We start from the raw sequence: 22,740 nt of genomic DNA, 5'->3' as shown, positions 1-22,740 counted from the left end.
CCAGTAGTAAGCCCAGAGTACCGTCAGGTGTGGCTCAAAAACAAACAAGAATCTCCCAACACTAGGGCTGGAGAGAGTACAACAGGGAGGCAACAGGTGCTTGCCTTGCATGCAGCCAACCTGGGTTCGATCCTGGCATCCCATACGGTTCCCAGCACTGCCAGGAATAATTCCTGAGTACAGAACCAGGAGTAAACCCTGAGCAGCCCTGGGTATAACCCAGACAAAAACAAAACAAAACTCTCACACTATAAGGAATAGCAGTTTTTCATACTTTTCCTGACCATCAAATGTCTGTATCAGTAGCTTCGAGAAAGAAACAGAATGATGATTTAAATATATAAAACACAGCAATAGTAGGTAAGGCACTTACCTTAGCCTGTACATGGGGTTTGATACCTAGGGATGGCATATAGTCAACCTGCCCCTCACTCCCAGGAATGATCTCTTGAGCACAGAGCCAGGAGTTAAGCCCCAGATGTGACCAATTAAAGTAAATAATCAGAGACGCGAGCTCAGAGGGGGAAAAGGTCAAAGGGCTGGAGTGAATGTTCTGCATGCAAAACCAAGTTCAATCCCCAGCTCCATATAGTGAGTTGAAAGCTAGAGAAAGGGCACAACAGGAAAAGTATTTGCCTTGCACGTGACCTACCGGGGTTTGAGCCCCAAGCACCTCGAAAGATCCCGTGCTCTGCCAGGAGAGATCCCTGAGCACAAATAGGAGTAAGTCCAGAGCAAGCTGGTATGTCCCAAAAACAGAACCAAACCAGACAAAAATAGTACAGTGGGGGTAGGCATACGGCTGACTTGGGTTCGATTCTGTCATTCCAAGTGGTCCTCCAAACGCCAGGAATAACTCTAAGCACAGTTGGGTGTGGCCCAAAAAAACAAACAAAAAAGAATGAGAGGGGAAAAACAAACAAAGTTTCCTATATAGGGCAAGGAGAGCAGTTATGTCCTTTCTCCCAAAACCTCCAAAACCGGTGCCTGCACCTCGAAGGTAAAATGCATCAGGTGGAATGAAGCATAGTGCAGTGGGTAGGGCATCTGCCTCGAGCACCGCGAATCTGAGTTCAATCCTTGGATCCATCCTCAGCATTTCATTTCGTATGGTCCCCAAACCCCACCAGGAGTGATCCCAGAGCACAGCTGGGTGTGTGGCCCAAACACAAAAGGGGGGGGGGGAATGCCAGTGCTATTAGCTGTGCTATCTTATAGCCTCAAGTTTCAGACTCAGAAAGCAGAGTTTGGGGCTACAGGGGAGAAAACAAGGATCCCTTGAACAGAACAGGACTTGGCAACTAAGAAGAGACCCAGAAGTCTGAAGACTGGTTCTGCTGTTTTGCTCCCAGCTCTGGCCACTATATAACTTTATACAAGCCACATAACCTTGTATAGTTCTCAATTTCTTCACTTGCCAAGTAGGGAAATACTTATCTACTTTTTATGTTGCCCTGAAAATTAAATGAGATTTTAAAAAAGAAAAAAACCGGGGCCATGAAACAAAAAAAATTTAATTAAAAAAAAAGTGTGTGTGTGTGTGTGTGCGTGCGCGCGCGCACGGTGGGGGGGGCGGGTCTGGATAGTATGGATAATACAGTGAACAGTTCAATCCCCAGCATCCCAGAAGTAATTCCTGAGTGCAGGGCCAAGAGTAAGCCCTGGGCATTGCCAGATATGGTCCCAAAAGCAAACAAAAAAAGGGCTGGAGCGATAGCACAGTGGGTAGGGCGTTTGCCTTACATGTGGCCGACCCAGGTTCGATTCCCAGCATCCCATATGGTCCCCCAAGCACCACCAGGAGTAATTCCTGAGTGAAGAGCCAGGAGTAACCCTGTGCATTGCGGGTTGTGACCCGGAAAAAAAAAAAGTAAAAGCATAAAGAATAAAGCACTCTTAATACTCCTATCTTTAACAGTTTCTTTGGAGTTTTATGTTTTGGGGGGCTTTTTGGTAGTAACTGAATAGTAACTTTAAGTACTAAGGGTTAGATAGGAAGTGCTTGTAAAATTCTTTCAGGTAGGGTGTTTACCTTGCACGTAGCCGACCCGGGTTCGATTCCCAGCATCCCATATGGTCCCCTAACCACCACCAGAGGTAATTCCTGAGTGCAGAGCCAGGAGAAACCCCTGTGCATCCCAAAGTGTGACGCCAAAAAAAAAAAAAATCTTTTTAGGCTTTGATAGTTCTGCAGGTAAGGCACTGCCTTGCACACAGCAGTGGACCCAGGTTCAATCCCTAGAGGGACCCACCATCTGGTCCCCTGGGCTCTGTCAGGAGTAATCTCCCAGCAGAGCCAGGAGTAAAACATAAGCCTCCCCCAAACGCCCCTCCTATTTTCTGGTAAAATTTGGGGGGGGGAGGGGGTTGTTTGTGGGTTTCTGAAATACACCAGATGATGCTCTGGGCTACACCTGGCTCTGCGCTCGGGGATCACTTCTGGTGGAGCTCAGTGATGGGAATGAATCTGGGTTGGCAGCACGCAAGGCAAGAACCCTACCCTCTGTACTCTCTTCTTTGCCCTCTCATCCGTCCCTTTTTTTTTTGTAGCAACAAAAACACTAAGTTTAGAGTTCTGAGGGCTGAATAGGAAATGCTTGTAAAAAGCTTGTTTCTTCTTTTCAATTACTGGGAACCCCGCCCGGCCACAAGGTCGGCTGGGCACAGAATGTAGCACCATTATTGCATCACTCAAATTCCCTAGCTCTAATCCCCCTCCCCCCATTCCTCTTTGAGGGGGGCGGGGGAAAAAACAACAAAAAGCAAAAAAAAAAAAAATCAGTTAACGACTCGATCAGCTTCTGGCCCCTATCTATCTTCAGCTTCTTCAAACCACCTGTAAAGGGAAGGGATTTCGATGCTGCACTCTCACAGCCCAGTCCTGGAACGGTTTGGGGCCACGGGGCTCGTGGAGCAGCCACGTTTGCTGGGACGTGGAAGTCGGTTTCTGACCGTAAAAGATGTCCGTCGTCCGCCCCTCGGGCCAAACCCCCTCGGCCCTGCGCGGCGATCCCTCCCCTCCCCTCCCCAGCGCCGGCATCGGGGGGCGCGGGGGGGGCTTTCCGGTGCGCGGAGCCAGCGCCGAGCGCCAGGCTGGAAAGGCAGGGCAGGGATGCGAGGAATGCTGAGATTCCTTCGCGGAAGGGTGGGAGGGAGAGCGGGGAAGGAATGGAGGAGGGCGCCGAGGCTGCCAAAGACAAGGCACGGGAGAGCGGCCAAGCCACGGCGCGCCGAGGGCGGGGGTTCGGGCTCCGCCGCCCCTGCCCAGGCTGGTCCCCGGGTTTCCTCCCTCCCCTCGCCGGACCGTCCATCACTGGCCATTTAAACACCACGTTGTGTCCCCCCCAGCCCCCCGCCGCCACGGTGCCCTCCCCCCAGCCCCCCGGCCAGGCCGGGCCCCTCCCGCCCTTCTCCACGCTTCCTCCGCCCCGAGAACCCTCCCCGCGCCATCCCCCCCCGCCAGCGACCCCTCCTCACCTCAGGGCCGCCCCTACTGTGGCGCCCTTCCTTCGTTTTCCATCTTCACACCCCACCCCTCCCCTGACCTCCTGAATGGCGACACCCCCGCCCCAATCCCCCTGGGACAGCGCCCCCCCCACTCCCCTCCCACACCCGCCTTGCGGTGGGAGCCCACGCAGGCGCAGTACGCACCGCCCTGGAAGCGGTCTGGACTCTCCGAACCCCGGCCCGGTGGAGCTGGGGCTGCAGCGGCCACCGGAGAGCCCCGGAGCCGGGTCCCAGCCGTCCTGGGAGGGGAAGGGGAAGGGGAAGGAGGGAAGAGCGTCCCGACCACTAGTCGCGGCCCGAGACAGATCCCCGGCCCCGCCCACCGCTGCTACGCAACCCGGCGGAAGCGCGTCACCAAACCCCGCCCCTCGGCTTTACTCCGTCCCAGACCAGCCGCCTGGCGCGGTCAACGAGGAGAGGAAAGGGCTAGCCTGGCCTCCGCTTTAGGCCGGAAGTCCTTATGGTCCCTAGCGTGGGCCGTATAGCCATTTGGGAGGGAAAACTCTATGTTCTTCCCCGCGTGGATGTCAGGGCTGAGCCCCGGCCTCCGCCAGCTCCCCCAAAGGTCATTCTTCGCTTTGAAAGGGTGAACGTAGCCCGTGCGCTAAGGCCGGAGCAGCTGGGCGCGGGACCGTCGCGAGGAGGCTGGCCTGCTTGGTGACCTGCATCCGCAAGGCCTCTCTTGGGTTTCCAGAGTCGTGGTTAGCATCCTGGAGCCTCCCGACCCTATGACTCATAGTCATGGGAGTGGAATCTGTAGTCAACAAGGCGACAACCGGGTGGGGATTAGGGGAGTGTCTGACCGCAAAGCTTTGATTTAGGGTACCCTCCGGGTTGCCCTCCTTTTTTCTAGCCGCAGTATTGCCACATGCACGATGGATTCCCCAAACACTCGCAGAGTTTCCCTGAAACACCTACGGGGAGAGAAGGGAGACAAAATGTCCCTCTTCCTAGACTGTGGTTTGATTTCCTTAGGAAACAACACGGTGGTTGGGGGTGTGGGCGGGAGAGAACCTGGGCTGCGAGGAAAGTCAAGGTGGAGTCTAAAGCGCTCTAGGAAAAGGTAAGGAATTAATTAAGTCTAGGAATTAAAATTACATGCCCTCTTAGGTTAACCTGATATTAAATAGGTATTAGTTATGGATATCTGCTGAGCACTTTAGTTTATTTCTATGTACTTGGTTTATACAGAACATTACAGACCTAGTTACCTTTTTGTTGACTATAACAAGTCCTTAAGGTCTGGCCACTTTCATGCTCCCTGGGAGCCTCAGATCTAGAGAGATCAGTGCACTTGGAACTTGGACTATCGTGAATGTTGCTCTCTGCACCCTGGTTGCTTTGCTTCCAAAGAGGGTGAGTAGCCCTATTGTCTGTCTCTGGCGTGAATGCCCCCTTTTCAGAGATGCTGGCCGTGAATGCCCTTTTTTTCCAGGACACTGACCGAATGGAATGGTGCATTACAGAATAGGATCCCAAACCAGGAATAAAAATGAGGGTTAGAGCAGGAGTGGGAGGAAGCTGCCCGCTCTTCTGGGAATTATTTTATTTATTTATTTTTGCTTTTTTGGGTCACACCTGGCGATGCACAGGGATTACTCCTAGCTCTGCAATCAGGAATTACCCCTGGCGGTGCTCAGGGGACCATATGGGATGCTGGGAATCGAACCAGGGTTGGCACGTGCAAGGCAAACGCCCTAACCGCTGTGCTGTTGCTCCAGCCCTATGGGCATTATTTTATATAAAACTTAACGTTTTCTCATCTACAAAATGCAATTAGATATTTAAGATTTGTCGATGAAAGATGAAGTGTTGAATCGGGAGTTTTGAAGACTTTTGTTCGTCGAATTCCAAAACCTCGGTCCTTTTTCGCTGTCTCTTCTTGGCGAGACAGAACCCTAAGTGCTTTCTCATAATATAGCAAAGGAAAATGGGAATCCGAGGCGCCCCCTGGCGATCCATCGGGTGATCCATCTTTCTCCTTTGTGAATCGTGTCGCCGGCTCCTTTAATATCTGAAGTCCGCCCCCTGCGCGGAGGTTGATCTCAGGTGCCGATTGGTTGGACGGGAGAGGCGGGCGGTGCTGATTGGCCGGCGGGGCGCAGAGCGGGGAGCCAGGGGGAAACTTCCGGGAATGTCTGTACTCCCGCGTTCCATTGGGCGGCATCCGGCGGCAGCGGAGCCTGTGGCTCCCCCTGCGGGCGGCTCAGCAGCGTGCACGGGCGAGCCGGTTAGCAGGGTGGGTGGTGGGCTGGGAGTGGGGGTGGGGGGTACCGCGTCCCGGGTTCTCCCGATTTGGGTTCGGGAAGGTGCGGCGAGTGAGATTCCATTCCCCGGCTCTGCACCAGGTTCCGTAGCTCCGTCTCCATCGGCACCCAGACTTTTCGAGAAAAGCATCTTGGGAGGGGGCCCTACGGCTCCGCGGCAGCAGCGCCAGCGACCCCCTCTTCCCACTCCAATTCCGATCGTGAATCGGAGGCCCCCGGGGAAGTTCGTTCCTACGTTCCTAACTTGGAAGAGTTAGAGGGTTTGCGGCTGCCTGATCCCAGCCTAGTTTTGTTCGTCGGGAGGCCTTGGGAAGTGGAGCATGAGGGTTAAGGCTCATGGGTTGAGCCTTCACTCCCCATTTCCCCCCTCTAGTGGGGTTCCGAGGCTCGGGCAGCATGACGACGGAGACCTTTGTGAAGGATATCAAGCCCGGGCTCAAAAACCTGAACCTCATCTTCATTGTACTGGAGACAGGTGGCTATGCTGGGGCGCTGGGGGCGGGGGAGGGGCATCTCCTCGCTCACCCTCCCCTCCCGCGCGGGTGGGAAATCTCCAGGGTGGGAGTGGGAGGGGGAAATTCCTACCGGGTTCTTAACTTACTCCCAGAATGGCACGATGCTCCAAAAGACGCCGCTCCTAACCAGTCTCTCTCCTAGTCCCCTCTCTGGTGGAGAATTAACTGCAGTTGAGTTTGGGGGTTTGGTTTTTGTTTCTTTGGGCCACACCCGTGGTGCTCAGTGCTTACTGCTGGCTCTGTGCTCAAGGATCACTCCTGGTTGGGGGCTCAGGGAGCCATAATGCAGTGCCAGGGATTGAACCTGGTTGACCAAAATGCCCTACTTGCTTTACTGTCTCTCTGGCCCTGCAGTTGAATTTGGAGTAGATTGATTGCCTGACCAGCTTAAGTCTCCAGGACCACAGGAGTTTTCTCATTCGGGTCCCTCTCCATGGTGCTGGCTGGCCCCTCCCTCCATCACCCCCCCACCCCAGCACCTGTCTACCCACCAGAGGAGGGGAACTTGTTTTGGCCTGTCCGCATGCCTTTCCCTCCCCCACCGATCCAGGTCTTGTTCCTCTGACCACCACCTCTCCCATTTATCTATTCTTTCCAGGCCGAGTGACCAAGACGAAAGACGGCCACGAGGTTCGCACCTGCAAAGTGGCAGACAAAACTGGCAGCATCAATATCTCTGTCTGGGACGACGTGGGCAACCTGATCCAGCCAGGGGACATTATCCGACTCACCAAAGGGTGAGCCCCTCAGGGGACCCTCGGGTTATCCAAGGGCAGGATGGGATTAACAGTTCCTGTAACTTTTTTTTTGACTTTTTGGGTGACACCCCTATAACTTTTTTTTTTTTTGGCTTTTTGGGTCATACCCTGTGGTGCACAGGGGTTACTCCTGGCTCATGCACTCAGGAACTACTCTGGCGGGGCTCGGGGGACAATATGGGATGCTGGGGATCGAATCTGGGTTGGCTGCATGCAGGGCAAACGCCTTACCCGCTGTGCTAGCGCTCCAGCCCCAGTCCCTGTAACTTTTACGAATCCTGTTCTTGTGTCCCTGTAGGTACGCTTCAGTGTTCAAAGGTTGTCTGACATTGTACACTGGTCGTGGGGGTGATCTTCAGAAGATTGGAGAGTAAGTGAGGGGATTAGGATGTGGAAACAGCTGGTGGCCCAGGGCAGGGCGGGGGAATGTCAGTCTGCAAGGAGGCAGCCCGAGGCTGTGGTGTCCAATTCCTTCTTGGGACGTTTCTGAGGCTTCCCAAATCACTTCCCTTGCAGATTCTGTATGGTTTATTCTGAGGTTCCGAACTTCAGTGAGCCAAACCCAGAGTACAGCACCCAGCAGGCTCCCAGCAAGACGGTAATGCCTAGGGCCATGTGGGGAACAGGGAGGCCAGGAATCAGGAGGGGGAACAAGGGATGAATGTGTGATTTGTGCCTTCAGGTGCAGAACGATAACAGCCCTACAGCCTCCCCACCTACCACCGGAGCCCCCACGGCTCCTACAGGTAAACCCATTTCCCTTCCTTTCCCTTTCATCTCCTCCTGGCTCCCTCACACTCCCCAACCTGGAAAGCTGCATTTCTCCGGCTGGAACAATAGCACAGCAGGTAGGGCATTTGCCTTGCAGGAAGCCAACCCAGGTTCAATTCCCAGCATTCCATATGGTCCCCCGAGCACCACCAGGAGTAATTCCTGAGTGCACGAGCTAGAAGTAAGCCCTATGCATCACCAGGTGTGACCCAAGGGGGCGGGGGGGGGGGGGGGGAAGCTGCATTTCCCTTGTTCCTTTTGCAAAACTCTCAATATATCTCCTACCTAGGTTTTTTGGGGGGCTTATTTTGGGCCATACTGGGAATGGTCAGGTCTCACTTCTGGCCCTGGCTCAAGATTCATGAGGGATCAGAGAGATAATATAGTAGGTAGGATGTTTGCCTTGCATGCAGCCAACCCAGGTTCCATCCCTAGCATCCCATATGGTCCCTGATTCCTGAGCTCAGAGCCAGGAATAACCTCTGAGCATCACTGGTGTTGCCCAAAAAACAAAAACAAACGAAAAATATCATTCCTGAAGGTACTTTGGGGACCTTATGGATGCTGGGGATCAAATCCAAATTTGCTACAAGTATGGCAAGTTTCCCAAGAGACCAAAGAAGAAGGGACATGAAATTCATTTGAGGGAAGAATTATAATCCTGAGGGTTGAGGCCTAAGAGTCGTGACCCCCTTAGAAGCCCAAGCAATAGTTCAGGGGGTCGGGTGTTTGCCCGTATACTATTCTACACACTATACTATCTCTCTAGCCCACCATCTAGTTCTTCAGCAAGTCCCCTGTAATAAAGATTTGGTAAACTGCTTTTATCACAGACCGAGCACATATGGGTGTTTTTTTTTGGGGGGGGGGGAGGTTTGGACCACACCTGGCGGTGCTCAGGGGTTACTCCTGGCTCAGCACTCAGGTATCACTCCTGGCGGTGCCCTGGTGACCATATGGGATGCCGGAACTTGAAACCAGGTGGGTTGCATTCAAGGCAAACGCCCTACCCCCTGTACTATTGCTTCAGCCCGAAGGGAGTCACCACTCTTCATAAAATAGAAACTTGCTTCTAGGCCTCAATCAATCCTCAGGATTATAATCCTTCCCTCAAATGAATTTCACGTCCCTGCTTCTTTGGCCTCTTGGGGAACTTGGCCTTGTTGCAGATCGTTGACTCTTACCAACACTACCTCCTTTGTTTCCTGCTTCACTGGAACCTGGATTTTTACTGCTCTGCTCTTCTGGGTCATCTTCCTGCAGTCCCTTCCCTCCCTGGGCATTGGCGCTCGCTTGCTTCTGTGCATACCTTTTGTTTCTGCATACTGCTTGGCTGCCAGCTGCCTAGTTTAGGGTAGGTACATCCACCCTTCTGGTTTAGATGTACTGAAGGAGATGTGGTATTTTTTTTTCTCAATAATAATGAAATAATGAGCAACTAGGGAACCAGAGAGATAGTATTTCAGGTAGGGTTATTCCCTTGCACGCAGCTGACCCAGGTTCGATCCCTGTCACCAAATATGATCCTCTAAGCCCTACCAGGACTACCGCCATGTGTGGCCCCAAAACAAAGAAGTGAGCGTCTAGGGTCTGGCATGTGGCGCAGTGGTAGAGCATCACATGTATGAGATCCTAGGTTTGTTCCCAGCTGCAAAAAAAAACAAGTTTACATCCAGGACTGGAGAGATAGTACAGCAGGTTACCTGCTTTGTACACTGCCAATCTGGGTTCAATCCTAGTACCACATATGGTCCCCTGAGCCCAGCCAGGACTAATCCCTGAGCTCAGAGCCAGGAGTAAGCCCTGAGCACCACTGGGTATGGTCTGCCCACTGAAAAAAGTTCGCATCCATGGTTTCTGTAGCATTTGGGCAACTCCAGGGCCTGAAGCCAAGGCCTCCTCACACGTGAAGCTTGTGCTCTGTTGCTGTGCTTCGTCCTTTACCATAGTGTCCGTGTTTTCATTGAAAATAATGCTACCACTTATTCCCATGTCTCCTTGGCTTGGTAGCTAATAGAAAAATATTTTGGGGCCAGAGCAATTGTACGACAGGTAGGGCACTTGCCTTGCACGTGGCCAAACCCGTATGGTCCCCTTGAGCCTGGTTCAAGTGCCTGCGGCTCAGTCCGTCTCGGAAAGCACAAGGGCTTCTCTTAGCACTGCACTGTTGATCAGCACGGCCAGCCACTCCAGACAACTGGTCGACCCACTTCCCCGCACCAGGAGCTTGTCTAGAGCCGATCTGGGTTCTGTCGATCCATATCAGAATTGAATTTTCAACCCACCAGTCGAGAATTACAAAGAGGGGATATATATATATATATTTTTTTAAATAAATGAACACTTTGGCTAAATAAATTTTTTTTTTTTGTAGTTACTCTTTATGTTACTGAGAAAGCTATATAGCTTAGGTTGGTTTATTTTGTTGTTTTTTTGTTTGTTTCTTTTTTTTTTTTAATTTTTGGCTATTTTGTATTTGGGGGATGGATTTTTTCCTAACTTTACCAGAGTTTGCAGCTTATACCTCAACAGAACAGGAATATTTTAAACCATTGCCACTGCAGACAAACTGGAAAAATAATGGTTTCCTAAAAGTTTGAGGGTGTTTTTCTTTTTTCTTTCTTTTTTTTTGGGGGGGTGGATAATCTGTTAGGAAGAAACAAAATCCCCTGTAGGCTTTTTGTAAAAAGTTCAATATTCTTTGTCCAGATTTTAGATTTCTCTGAATAAATGACTTTTGCAGAAGAAAAAAAAAATGGATGGCCCCAACACAAAAAATTCTGTTGTGGGGCTGGAGCAATAGCACAGCGGGTAGGGCATTTGCCTTGCACGTGGCCAACCCAGGTTCGATTCCCAGCATCCCATATGGTCCCTCGAGCACTGCCAAGAGTGATTCCTGAGTGCAAAGCCAGGAGTAACCTCTGAGCATCGCCGGGTGTGACCCAAAAAGCAAAAATAAAAAAAAGATTCTGTTGAATTAGAACTACCAAGTTTGCATGATGTCCATATAAATTACTGAAAATACATATATGTGGTAAAGAATATTTCAGCCTTTTTGTCCCTAATAGTAATTTGCTGTATGTTTATCACTTTGTCATCTGCCTTTAGATGCAAATGGTTTAACAAAAACATACAGCATAAAACTTTATACTGATTTTTGGGGGGATGGAATCTTGCTGACAGTGTTCAGGTGACCGTACGGAGTGCTGGGGGTTGAACTCAGGTCAGCTGTGTGCAAGGCAAATGCCCTACCCTCTGTACTATCTCTCTGGCCCCAATAGTGATTTTTTTTTTTTACTGTCTGTGCACTCACCTAACATTTTCTGTGAATTGAGGAAAGGACATTGCTCTTTGGGGTTTTTTGTTTGCTTGTTTTTGCTCTTTTTTGTTAGTTGGTGGACCAACAGGGTTACATAGGGATACGAGAACCACAAACAACTTCAGCTCGATTTAAGGCTATCAAGGTATATGTATATACAAAAGGCAGGTCTCTACTTCTATGTAACAAACATTTATTGAGTGCCTACTGTGTGCCAGGGAATAAAGTATAGATGGCACCCGCCTTGAGGAGGTTGTGGTAGAGGAGACAGATGATTATAATGCATGGCGGTGAGCACAGTGGCAGTGGCGTAAAGTTCCAGGGACTTGGAAGCCATCTCCTACACCTGACTCTAAACCTTTTTTATTTTTGTTAGGGGCCACATGCAGTTAGGAGTTACTCCTGGCTCTACACTCTGGGATCACTCCTGGCAGGCTCAGGGGACCATATGGATGTAGAGGGTCAAACTGATCAGCCATGTGCAAGGCATGCGCCCTACGTGCTGCATTCTCTCTCTGGCTGAACCGATTTGATTTGGGGTCCATACCCAGTTGTGCTCAGGAATTACTCCCAATAGCCTCAGATGACCATATGGCATGCCAGGGATTGAACCTGGGTCAGCTGCATGCAAGGCAAGCAAGCACCCAACCCACTGTACTGTCTCTCCAGCCCCATGATTGCAAACTTTTGTTTTGTCTTGGGTCCACAACTGGTGGTACTCAGAACTTTATCCTAGTTCTGCACTCAGGGGTCATTCCAGGCGGTCTGAGGGAACCACATGGAATACCAGGGATCAAACCTGGGTCAGCTGCATGCAATGGCAAACACTCTACCTACTGTACTATCTCTCCAGCCCTCATGCAGCAGTTTCCAGAGTAATTGAGTCTTCTCCAAGGCTCAGAAGATGGTGATCGTACTCTCTTCTCTCTCTCTCCTTCTCCTCCTCCTTCTTCCTTTTCTTCTTTCTCTTCCTCTTCCTCCTCTTCCTCCTTCTTTTCCTCCACCTCCTCCTCCTCCCCCTCGCCCCTCCCGCCCCCGCAGGGAGGAAGGCATCAGGATGGACCCTTTCCTGTCTTGGTTCTCTAATTTCCTATGTTTCTTTCTCTTTTCAACTAGCCTCTGAAAACCAGAATGGGAATGGACTGAGTGCCCCAGCAGGCTCTGGAGGTGGTCCGCACCCGCCTCATGCACCCCCCCACCCTCCCAGCACCCGAATCACCCGAAGCCAGCCCAACCACACACCTGCCGGCCCTCCTGGGCCCTCCAGCAACCCTGTCAGTAACGGCAAAGAAACACGGAGGAGCAGCAAGAGATAGCAAGACAGCCTTCCTCGCTTCCTGCCGTGGGCCCGAACCTGACAGCCTTCCTGACAGCCCTCCTGACAGCTGTGCAGGAGGGGCAGGGACTCTCTCAACTTCCCTGCAGACCTAGGGGCCAGGGGCCGTGCTCCCTCCACATTGGCCCAGTGAAGTGGCCCATCTTCTGGGATTCAGTGCCCTCTTCCTGCCGTGCTGTGCTCGCATTAGAAATGAATTACAGTCAGTTGTATGTGTGATGTGGAAGTCTAGTTGAATGCCTCCTTCAAATAAACGTTCACCACTCCGGACTCAAGACTGCTCTTTTGTGGGTTTTTTTTTGGGGGGGGTCACACCCAGTGATGCACAGGGGTTACTCCTGGCTCTGCACTCAGGAACTACTGCTAGTGGTGCTCTGGGGACCATATGGGATGCTGGGAATCGAACCCGAGTCGGCCGCGTGCAAGCAAACGCCCTACCGGCTGTGCTATCTTTCCAGCCCCTCAAGACTGCTCTTTAACCCGCTTGGTACTTTGCTTTTACTGAGGAAGCAAAGAAGCATTTGGAAAGGTGGGACGTCCCTAAGGAGGTGGAGGAGACAGAAGTAACAGGTGAAGAGGCCTCGGCCAAGCCGGCCTGCCCCTTTAAGGTAGTGTCCCTCCTCTCCCCCTCCCTGCAGGTGACCCTTGCCCGACTGCCTGCCTGCCCCCCACCTTCCACAGCTGGAACCAAGAAAGCTGTGTTCCCCCTTCCTCTGGGTCTCACTGCCTTCTGCTGTCAGGTAACACAAGCTGCCACCGCCTTCGAGCCCTAGGACCACTCAGCCCCCGCAGAGTCGGCTCTCCTGACCTTCACCTGGCCTTCCCTAGGCAAGCCAGGACCCTGCTGCATCTCCCTAGGCCCGCTCCTTCCCCCGCCTTCCCAGGCCCTGGCTCACTCCTCGGGGTAGGGGACTGCTAAGCCCAGGATCTTATGCAGACATCTGGGTCAGCCACTTCCGGGGGCTGCTTCTGCCCCCTCTCCAGCTCTGGGACCACCTGGGTCCAATTTTCCCATGAAATGAGGGCCTGGGGGTTGGCAAGGAGCAGAACCCACTGCCAGGGGGAAGGTAGGTGAGGTGAGAGGGTAGGCGGGTAGGCAGGGAAAGGCTAGAGGGCGCCCGTGGGGTGGGGGTGGGTGAGTTATCTGCAAGAAAAGGCCGGGTCCAGGTTCTTCGCAGCCATGTGGCTTCTCCTGAGGCAGTCGGTGGCCCCTCCCTATCGGGGCCCAACCGACTGACCTTTGACTCCACCCCAGAGACCAGTGAACCATTAACTGCTCTCTGATGTGGACCTTCCCACACTGGCCCCACCCCTGGCCCCGCCCCAAGGGAGGTGGGCTAGGAGGGGGCGCCTGTCCACTGCCGCAGCTCTGGCCGCTCTGACGTGGCCTCCGGTCCACCTGGGCACCTGGAGGCTGAGTCCCGGCTCCCTCCTGCCCTCCCTCAGGAACCTCTGAGGTGACAGCTCTGGTGCTGCCAGTGGGGTGAGGTCCTGGGGATTGAGGGGGCAACAGAGAGGTGGGGGGAGGTTGCAGGGCTGAGGGGTGGGGTCTGGGGGACCTGCTGGAAGGTCAGCTCTGGATCGCGTGAGGCAAGTGCTCCGAGAACTAGCAGATGAGAAGCTCCCCCAGGAGGCTGGGGAAGGGGGAATGGCGGAGGGAGGGGCTCTGAGCATTGGGGGCTCTTCCCTGGCTGAGCAGCGGCCCATCACCTACCTGCCTTCCGCTTCTCTTCCAGGACACACTTCTCAGGATGTTTCGGGGAGACTAGAAGCTGCGCCTAGAGCCTTTCAGCCCTCACCCCGACAATGGGGCTTCCGACGAGTCAGCTGCTGGCTGGCCTGTGTGTGTGGATGGCCTTGGGCTGGGCAGGGGGCTCTGGCCCTGACCTTGGCCCTGCCGAGCAGGAGCAGAACCATTACCTGGCCCAGCTGTTTGGCCTCTATGGGGAGAACGGGACGCTGACGGCAGGGGGCCTGGCAAGGCTTCTCCACAGCCTGGGGCTGGGCCGAGTGCAGGGACTTCGCCTGGGACCCCAGGGGCATGCAGCTGGCCGGGCCTCCTCTCCAGTTGGAGACAATTCCACACACAGGTACTGCGCCCTTCCCAGGAAACCCAACTCCAGCCCTCAGCGCTTGGCTGAGACTCTCCAGGGTCTAGCTCTGCCTCCCAAAAGCAGATTCCTGGATTCACACTTTTTTTCAGTGTGTATCTTTTTAAGATCCTTAAGTGTCTATTGCCACCATGTTCTGTGCAGGATGGGGTGGGGACACACCTGGCAGTGCTCGGGGCCCACTCCTGGCTCCGCACTCAGGGATCACTCCTGGAGGGCTCAGGCAACCGTATGGGGCGCCGGGGTCATTGCGTGCAAGGCAAGCACCCTCCCTGCTGTGCTGTGGCTCCAGCCCCTCTCGTGCCTTCTAACTCTCTCAACTTCTAGATTCCTGGGCTTGTGGGTGCCTTGCTCAGTCAGTATTTCCAGACTGATGTGGCTCCCAGTTTATAGTGTTCTCAGTCTTCTTCCCCATTTTTCTTATCCCTGCCACCTCCCCTCTGGGCCCTCCTATAAATGGCCAATTCTCAGGGCCCTGGTTTCTGGGTCCCTGGATCTCAAGAACTCTAACCAGTGGCTGGTCCTCATTCTCCTAAGCACACTGGGGACCTCCCAAGGGGGGACAATCTCAGCGACTCTGACTTGGTTTCTCCACCCTTCCAGGCTGCAGGACTCAGAGCTGAATGTGGATGTCTGGGCAGGGCTGCCTCTAAGTCCGTCAGGGTGGGGGGACCTGAGCAAGCCCGAGGCCCCGTCCCCTCCCCGTGGGCCAGGCCCTTCGGGGCTGGGCCTCTTTCACAGGCTCCTGCTGCTGGACCACTCACTGGCTGACCATCTGAATGAGGATGTAAGTATGATGAGCACTAAAGGGAGGGAGAGAAAGGGCTGGGGAGACCGCAGAGGGGGGAGGGGTGCGTGGGGCGGGACTCCAGTTTGATCCCTAGCACAGCAGGCCTCTGAGGTGCTGCTGCCACTGCCCTGAAGCCCCCCAAGCGCTGACAGCATGGCCCTGGCAGACCCCAGCAAGAACAGTGGAAGGAAGAAAGGGAGGGGGGTTGGTTCTTGGCAGGGTCGGGGGGGCGTCCCAGGCAGTGCTGAGGGGGTCAGGAACCCTAACCAGCAATGCCTGGGTGGCTGTGCAGGCCCGAATGTTCGGTGTTTGGACCAGGCGATGCTTGAGGACGTGTTACCTCAGCCTTGCACTCCAGCCCCCTGAGTTGTCTCCCCAAGCCCATGGGATTTTATTTGCTTATGGGGCCATGCCCAGCTGTTCAAGGCTTACGACTCCTGGCTCAGGCATCACCCGTTGCTTTGCCTCTTGGAACCATACGCGGTACCAGGAACAAACCTGGGTTGGCTGTACCAGGCAAGTGCCTTATTCCTCTGGCCCATGGCTATGGTATTTAGATAACCCGTCCGTCAAACACTGTCCTCTCGTTGTTCATCGATTTTCTCGAGCGGGCCCAGTAACATCTCCATTTTTTTTTTTTTGCCTTTTTTTTGGGTCACACCCGGCGATGCACAGGGGTTACTCCTGGCTCTGCACTCAGAAGTTACTCCTGGCAGTGCTCAGAGGACCATATGGGATGCTGGGAATCGAACCCGGGTCGGCTGCATGCAAGGCAAACGCCCTACCCGCTGTGCTATCTCTCCAGCCCCAACATCTCCATTTTGAGACTTGTTGTTACTGTGTTTGGCATATTGAATACCTCACAGGGAGCTTGCCAGGCTTTGCCGTGCGGGCGAGATACTCTCAGTAGCTTGCTGAGCTCTCCGAGAGGAGAAGAGGAATCGAACCCGGCTCGGCCTGGCTGGCTGTGCGCAAGGCAAACACCCTACCACTGTGCTATGCTCCAGCCCTCAGATAACCCAAAATGTTTCAATTTAGTAAGTGGTAACACTTAAGGTTTTTCATTTACAGTTAATAAAAAAAAATCCAGCTGTGGTCTTAGGCTCTGTTATCCCAACAGTGAAACATATTCCTTCTGGGCTCAGCATACCTAAAGGCACCCAGAGTTCCAGGCTCCAGTTTAGGGGCCACCTGTGGCAAAGCCAGAACTCCAGAGCAGCAGTACAGAGTCGGATCTGAGGACAGCCAGCGGGGAAGAGCTATTGCAGCACAGGGAGCCACAAACGCTGACCCTTTAAGCAGCCCAGGGAAGCGAATGCCCCATCACAGGAGGCCTCCAGGTCAAGGAGAGACGCGCATGTGGCAGGGTGCTGGAGAGGTGGCTGGAGGGTCTTCCAGGTTTTTCCCTTTTTTTTTTTTTTTTTTTTTGCTTTTTGGGTCACACCCGCGATGCTCAGGGGTTACTCCTGGCTCTGCACTCAGAAGTTACTCCTGGCAGTGCTCAGGGGACCATATGGGATGCTGGGACTCGAACCCAGGTCGGCTGCGTGCAAGGCAAACGCCCTACCCACTGTGCGATCTCTCCAGCCTGGTTTTTCCTTTCTAAGACCCATGGAGGGTTCCGACTGTCCACAGTAGGTCACCCATTAATGAACTCATCAGCATCCCTGTCCCTGCCAGCCTGAGCCCAGGGAGGGCCGGGAGAGACGCAGGAGTCCAGACAGCACACGGACTGAGGGCTCAAGGTCCCGGTCCCGCTTCTCAGTGTCCCGCTCCCGCCTCCTGCAGTGCCTGAACGGCTCCCAGCTGCTGGTCAATTTCGGCCTGAGTCCAGCAGCCCCACTGACCCCGAGGCAGTTTGCTCTGCTGTGCCCGGCACTGCTTTACCAGATCGACAGCCGAGTCTGCATCCAGGCCCCGGCCCCCAGTGCCCCTGGGAACCTACTGTCTGGTCAGTGCGTGAGAACGGTGCTGGGGCCCCGATTCCTGGGAGGCGAGACGGGCTTCTCTGCTCCAGCTGGCTTCTGACTGAGTTCAGCCCCCGCCCCCCCCCCCACGTTCTCCTCCGCAGCCCTGACTCACAGCGCCCTGGCGGTCCTGCTCCTCAGCCTCCCGGCTCCTCTCTCCCTGCTCCTGCTGCGGCTCCTGGGACCTCGTTTGCTGCGACCCTTGCTAGGCTTCCTGGGTGCCCTGGCCGTGGGCACACTCTGCGGGGATGCGCTGCTCCACCTGCTGCCTCACGTACGTGAAGCCGATTCCTGTGCACCTGCCCCCCGGGGAACCCTCTCCCGGGACCTCCCTGCTCCTCGGGGTCCTGAAGGTCACTTCGTCCCCTCACGAGGAACTGCCCTGACCTCTTCTCCCACAGGCACGAGGACATCACACGGGCCCGGGCGGTCACTCCGAAGAGGACCTGGGCCCGGGCCTGTCGGTACTTGGAGGCCTCTTCCTGCTCTTCGCGCTGGAGAACACGCTGGGGCTGCTGCGGCGCCAGAGGCCCAGGCCAGTGCGTGACACCCCTCATCTCCCCCGCGCCCAGACCAGGGGCCTTAGCTGAGAAAGGGCCCCACAGGCCTGGGGGTGGGGGCGGGCGATGAGGTCCTCTGGCAGAGGCCTGGCGGCCCCCCAGACCCAGACCTGAGCAGGGGTGCCTGCTCAGCAAGAGAACAGGGAGGTGCCACCTGGGAAGCCAGCAGAGGCCCGGGAACCCCCGCCCAGGGGCTCCTGGTGATCCCAGGTGCTCGTTTTCCCAGAGGGGAGGCTGGCTTTGCCTCGGCCGCCGGCTCTGCCGCCTCCGCCACCAGGAGGTATACCCTCCCATTTCAGAGATGCTGCTGGCACACCGGGAAGGAGCGCCGGGCACGGAACCCAGACCCAGAGGAGGGCACCACCGTGGCCCTGCAGCAGGCCACAGCACCAGGTGCCCAGGGGAGGAGAGGACAGAGCTGGTCCCCGGCCTCTGCTCCCACCTGTGATCACCAACTCCGTTCCACTGTCCTTCCTTCAGAGCCAGGAGCTCAGGGCCAGGGGGAGCAGGACAGTCGGCCCCCACCGGGGCACCAAGGCCACAGCCACGGGCACCAGGATGGCAGCTTCACATGGATGGTTCTTCTGGGAGATGGTTTACACAACCTCACTGACGGGCTGGCCATAGGTGTGCAGGGCAGGCCTGGGGCTGGCACCTCTGTACCCGGGAACGCGCTGCGGGGGTCGGGGCCTCGTTCAGGCCCCACAGCCTCCGCCTGCCACCCACAGGCGCCGCCTTCTCCGATGGCTTCTCCAGCGGCCTCAGTACCACGCTGGCGGTGTTCTGCCACGAGCTGCCACATGAACTGGGTGAGCGGGGCGGGCCGGAGGGGCAGTGGCGGGGCTTGGGGGGCGCAGCCGGCAGCTTCAGTCCCAGCGCCTCACCCTGTCCCCCCGCAGGCGACTTCGCCATGCTGCTTCGGGCCGGGCTGCCCTTCCGGCGGCTGCTGCTCCTGAGTCTGGTGTCTGGCGCTCTGGGACTGGGGGGCGCAGCCCTGGGGGTGGGGCTCAGTCTGGGCCCCGTCCCGCTCACCCCCTGGGTGTTTGGCGTCACAGCAGGGGTCTTCCTCTACGTGGCCCTGGTGGACATGGTGAGCAGAGAGCACTGCGGCTGGAGCTCCCACCCTCCCCTGGGCCAGCCGAGTTGGGGGGCGGGGGGGGCGCCCATGCTTTCTGACACCTCCCTTCCTTGCCTTCGCAGCTCCCGGCCCTGCTCCGTCCTCCCGAGCCCCTCCCTGCGCTCGAGGTGCTCCTGCAGGGGCTGGGGCTGTCGCTGGGGGGTGGCCTCATGCTCGCCATCGCGCTGATGGAGGAGAGGCTGCGGCCCCTGCTGCCAGAGGGCTGATGGGCGGGGGTGGGGGGGGCCCCGGGCCTGCCCCTCCCCCCCAGCCACAGGAATGGAGGCGGGACACCGGGCCAGTAGGAGCAACAGGATTTTAATAAACAGAACCCATCCCAAAGCCATAACTACGACAGTTGTACTTGCACCAAAACAGCATAGAAAACCGGGAGGGAGGCGGCGGGAGGGGAGGAGGCTCAAAGCAGGTGGAGGGAGGACCAGGAGGGCGGGGCGGGGCGGGGAGTCCACGGGGCGGGGTGGGGAGAGCATTGTGCTTTAGCCCGGGGCGAGGGAGGGGCGGGGCAAATGCACCAAGGTCCCCACTGGCCTGCTGCCCTCAGCACCCTGGGGAGTCAGGCATCTGGGCAGTGCTGCCCTTTATTGCTGCCCACCAGCATCGAACACCCCCCCGACCCCCGACCCCCACGCTAGCACCACAGGGAGATCCAGAGCAGGGAGAAGGCAGGAAGGGGAAACATTGCTTAGAGAAAGATTCCACTAGAATCCAGTGAATTGTGCTCAGTTCTCTTTACTTCCTACAACCGAGTACATGGGTCACAGGGTGGAGGGTGCAAAGGGCCGGGGGGGGGGGGGCTGCCCCTCCCAGCCCCCCACACCCCTGCACAGGATGGTGGTGTCTGCAGCATCACAGGTCATGCAGGGCACAGGGATGGGGAAGGTCACACACACAGACGCCCACGCGGGGACCAGAGAACACCCCTGAATATACACAGCTGTACACAGGGAACCACCCCCCCACCCCGGCCCCCATCCCAACCCTCTCCCCTGTCTTGCGGTCCCTCCTGGGCAGACAGGAGGAACTGTATTGCTTTGAGAGCCACCCTGGGGGCCGCCCTTCCAGGCACCCTCCCCCCACCCACCCCCATTTGGCACATCTGCAAGACTTGTGGCAGGCAGCAAGGGGGCCCCCTCCCCCCACTGCCAGTCTTCCCGTGCTTGGAGCTGAGGAAGGGGCAAGAGGTTCCGTCCTCCATCTGTCCCCCTAGCCCTTCCTGAACCCCTTCCGAACCCAAGCCGGCAGAACCCGCCCCCACCCCCCACACATACAAAGCTGAGCTATCCAGGAATGGGGGGGGGAGACGGGGAGATTGTCCGGGGACGGAGCAGAGGGAGAGGGGAGGAAAGACTGGAAGCAGAGACCCCCCCTGGCGTGGGGGTCAGACTGGCACAACAGCTACTTTAGTGCAATTGGAGAGGGTGCCCAGAGGGAGGGATGGAGGCGGGAGGGGCAGTCAGGTGCCCAGGGCCGGGGCCAACAGAGGGTCTCACGCCCCGCCACCGACTGCCACCCTCAGCCCTCCCAGACGCAGTGACAGGTCCCCTCACACCTGTGGGCAGCAGCAGCCTCGGGTCAGTACCTTCAAGTAATTCAGAGCGGACCCCCCCTTCCGGCTCCCTCCCAGCTCTGGGATTTGGTCGCTTCTCTAGGGGGCGGGTTGGGGGGGGTTCCCTGGGCAACCCCTTCCCTCCGGCCTCCCTCTTCCCAGCCCACAGGGCTTGGTCCTTAAAGATTCCTCCCCCCCACGCCCAGGTCAAGGCGGCGGGACGGGCCAGGCGGGGCGGCGGGGGCTCCCGGTCCTCCTCCTCCCAAGGGAGGGTGCCACGAGGTGGGTGCCCCCAGAAGGGCGTCTGGGCTCGGGTCTGTAAGGCTATTTTCCTTTGCAGTGGGAGAGAAGGGGAGGGGAGGCGGGGGATGAACACCGGGTGTGGGGGTGTGGGGAGGGTGAGAGGCGGAGGCGGGAGGGAGGGGCCCCCACGGAAGCCCTCAGGGGGTCACTGGGGGACCCGGAGTGCCCGACCTCGCCGCTCCCGGCCCTGCCCACGGCGAGTGCGGGCACAGCTGCAGGACTATTCACTCGGAGCCCCCCACCCCCGGCCTCTCTTCCCGTCGGGGCCAGGGCCAGGGAGTCGGAAGGTGCTCGGGTGGTCAGACAGCGGCGGAAACAGTATTGAGTTTTCCTTTGGTTACATATTGAAGGCAAAGGTGAGCTGGACTTACAGTCAAAACGGATAGGGAGGAGGAAGGGGGAGGGGCCGTGGCGGGGTGGCGGAGGGGGGAGGCCCCCGGAGCCCCTTCACCCCCAGGAACACATGTCTATTGGGGTGGCAATTCCCTCAGTCTCATCTCCCCACCCCCCACAGCACCAAACAGGAGAAGCCCCTTCCCCAGGGGCCGCTCCCCACCCCTCATGGGCTGTACATTCAGTGGTTCTCAGCAGTCCTATGGCTCAGGGGGCCACGGGGAAGGGAGGTGGCCCAACAGTCTCACTGGGACAGTGGCAGTGACCCGGGTCTGGGGGTCCCGCCGGGGACCCCCAGTTTGTGCCGTTTGTTTTTCTGAACGCTATACACAACCCTTCCAAAGCCACCACCCAATTGGAAACCTCCCCCCCCAACGCCCCAAATCAGAAACGAAAAACTGGCTCTTTCCATCGGGCCCTCGTCCGGTCCACGCACACTTCCCTGTCTGCTAGGTCGCCCTTGCTCTGACTCCTTCGCTGGGGGCCGGGCCGCTCCCAGGCCCCTCACTCAGAATAGGCCTTTTCTCAAAAGTGCTTATTACTTGAAGCAAGTGCTTTAGAGCTGCGCTGGGGGGCGGGGCGGGGCAGGGGTGCTTCCTCCCCACCTGGCCCCTGACGATTGGGGGGCATTCTGCCTGTTTTACTTCTCCACACCCGTTTAAGTCAAAGAGGTTTTTCCAAAAAAAAAAAAAGAAAGAAAGAAAGAAAGGAAAATCCTAACGTTAAAATAAATACGCAGTGGCCATGAGAATGGTCAGAATGCTTCAAAAACCTCGAGGGGCTGGGGAGCCCGGGGTGGGTGTGGGGTTTCCTTTGGCATAAGGAGGAGGCTGCTCATCCTCCAGACTTCCTCACGGCCACACGAGGAGGGGCAGAGGATGCCCTGCCACCGGCCAGCACTGCTGACGGGGCACTGGAGGGGCCGGGCAGCGGGGACCAGGCAGCCACCAGAAATCTCCTCCAGCACAACAGCGGGGCTCCTGCCCCGGACACCGACTCTTCCTGTCATCACCCCACATTGCTAAAGGAGAACACGACTGATCCCCTGATCCCCGAGGGTCTTCTTGGGAGGACCCATCTCCCTGCTCCCCCCGCACCCGTCCCCACCAACTAATTCCCAGCACCAAAATGAGAGGAATGGAGGGGGGGAGGGCGGGAAGGTTCAAGGAGCAAGAACTGAAGGGAGGGACAAGCACTGTAGAGCCAGCAGGGTGGGGTGGGGGCTGCAGCCCTTAAGAGAGGTCACATTGATTGTCGTGTAGGGAAGGACGAGGCGGGGGAGTGCATGGGGGGGCGCTGGGGCATGAGGGGCATCGCAAGGCCCTTTGGCTTTGAAAACAAAAATTACAAACTAAAAAGCTGCACAATCCTTCTCACCAATAATGGTCATTTGGAAGCTTTGAAATGGTTCAGGAACTGAGAGGTGGCAGGAAGCAAGACACAGAGAGGGAGGGCGACA

At 56.4% G+C, this 22,740-nt stretch overlaps 3 protein-coding genes across 7 annotated transcripts in view; 2 read left to right on the top strand and 1 right to left on the bottom strand.

Annotated features, from left to right (window-relative positions):
• RNF41 (ring finger protein 41) overlaps positions 1 to 3,787 on the bottom strand; it is a 43,560-nt gene extending 39,773 nt beyond the window's left edge. For 2 of the 3 annotated variants that reach the window (XR_008793286.1, XM_056120066.1), the window contains exon 1: positions 3,652 to 3,787. The gene's annotated coding sequence lies outside the window, so the exon portion shown is untranslated. The remainder of the gene's footprint in view (positions 1 to 3,651) is intronic. The other variant, XM_056120067.1, reaches the window with a different exon arrangement.
• Positions 3,788 to 4,726: 939 nt separating this feature from the next.
• On the top strand, positions 4,727 to 12,530 carry NABP2 (nucleic acid binding protein 2). 3 transcript variants are annotated; one of them, XM_056120149.1, is made up of 7 exons: positions 4,727 to 4,863; positions 6,148 to 6,249; positions 6,888 to 7,026; positions 7,346 to 7,417; positions 7,564 to 7,645; positions 7,730 to 7,793; positions 12,254 to 12,530. In XM_056120149.1, exons 2-7 carry the CDS (start codon positions 6,171 to 6,173, stop codon positions 12,451 to 12,453), a joined length of 636 nt encoding a protein of 211 aa, XP_055976124.1. In that variant the 5' UTR covers positions 4,727 to 4,863; positions 6,148 to 6,170; the 3' UTR covers positions 12,454 to 12,530. The 3 variants fall into 3 exon arrangements, with proteins under 3 accessions (XP_055976124.1, XP_055976123.1, XP_055976125.1); XM_056120148.1 differs by lacking the exon at positions 4,727 to 4,863 and adding an exon at positions 5,598 to 5,737; XM_056120150.1 differs by lacking the exon at positions 4,727 to 4,863 and adding an exon at positions 5,695 to 5,737 and having other exon boundaries at positions 6,078 to 6,249.
• Positions 12,531 to 14,279: 1,749 nt separating this feature from the next.
• SLC39A5 (solute carrier family 39 member 5) lies at positions 14,280 to 19,245 on the top strand. The gene is made up of 10 exons (XM_056120271.1): positions 14,280 to 14,563; positions 15,188 to 15,371; positions 17,163 to 17,325; positions 17,446 to 17,615; positions 17,743 to 17,880; positions 18,201 to 18,294; positions 18,382 to 18,528; positions 18,630 to 18,710; positions 18,801 to 18,991; positions 19,102 to 19,245. Exons 1-10 carry the CDS (start codon positions 14,280 to 14,282, stop codon positions 19,243 to 19,245), a joined length of 1,596 nt encoding a protein of 531 aa, XP_055976246.1.
• The last annotated feature ends 3,495 nt before the right edge of the window (positions 19,246 to 22,740 follow it).

This window comes from Sorex fumeus, unplaced genomic scaffold, assembly GCF_029834395.1.
Source record: "Sorex fumeus unplaced genomic scaffold, SorFum_2.1 ptg000042l, whole genome shotgun sequence".
NCBI classification, from domain to species: domain Eukaryota; kingdom Metazoa; phylum Chordata; class Mammalia; order Eulipotyphla; family Soricidae; genus Sorex; species Sorex fumeus.
The sequence above is the reverse complement of the archived record's forward strand: the minus strand, read 5'-3'. Positions and strand labels throughout refer to the sequence as shown.

Coding starts and splice junctions, on each gene's coding strand:
- NABP2 (XM_056120149.1), top strand. CDS start 6,171: ATGACGACGGAGACCTTTGTGAAGGATATCAAGCCCGGGCTCAAAAAC. Junction 7,027..7,345: donor ATTATCCGACTCACCAAAGG/GTGAGCCCCTCA, acceptor GTGTCCCTGTAG/GTACGCTTCAGTGTTCAAAG. Junction 7,794..12,253: donor AGCCCCCACGGCTCCTACAG/GTAAACCCATTT, acceptor CTTTTCAACTAG/CCTCTGAAAACCAGAATGGG.
- SLC39A5 (XM_056120271.1), top strand. CDS start 14,280: ATGGGGCTTCCGACGAGTCAGCTGCTGGCTGGCCTGTGTGTGTGGATG. Junction 17,616..17,742: donor TGCTCCACCTGCTGCCTCAC/GTACGTGAAGCC, acceptor CTTCTCCCACAG/GCACGAGGACATCACACGGG. Junction 17,881..18,200: donor GGCGCCAGAGGCCCAGGCCA/GTGCGTGACACC, acceptor CTCCCATTTCAG/AGATGCTGCTGGCACACCGG.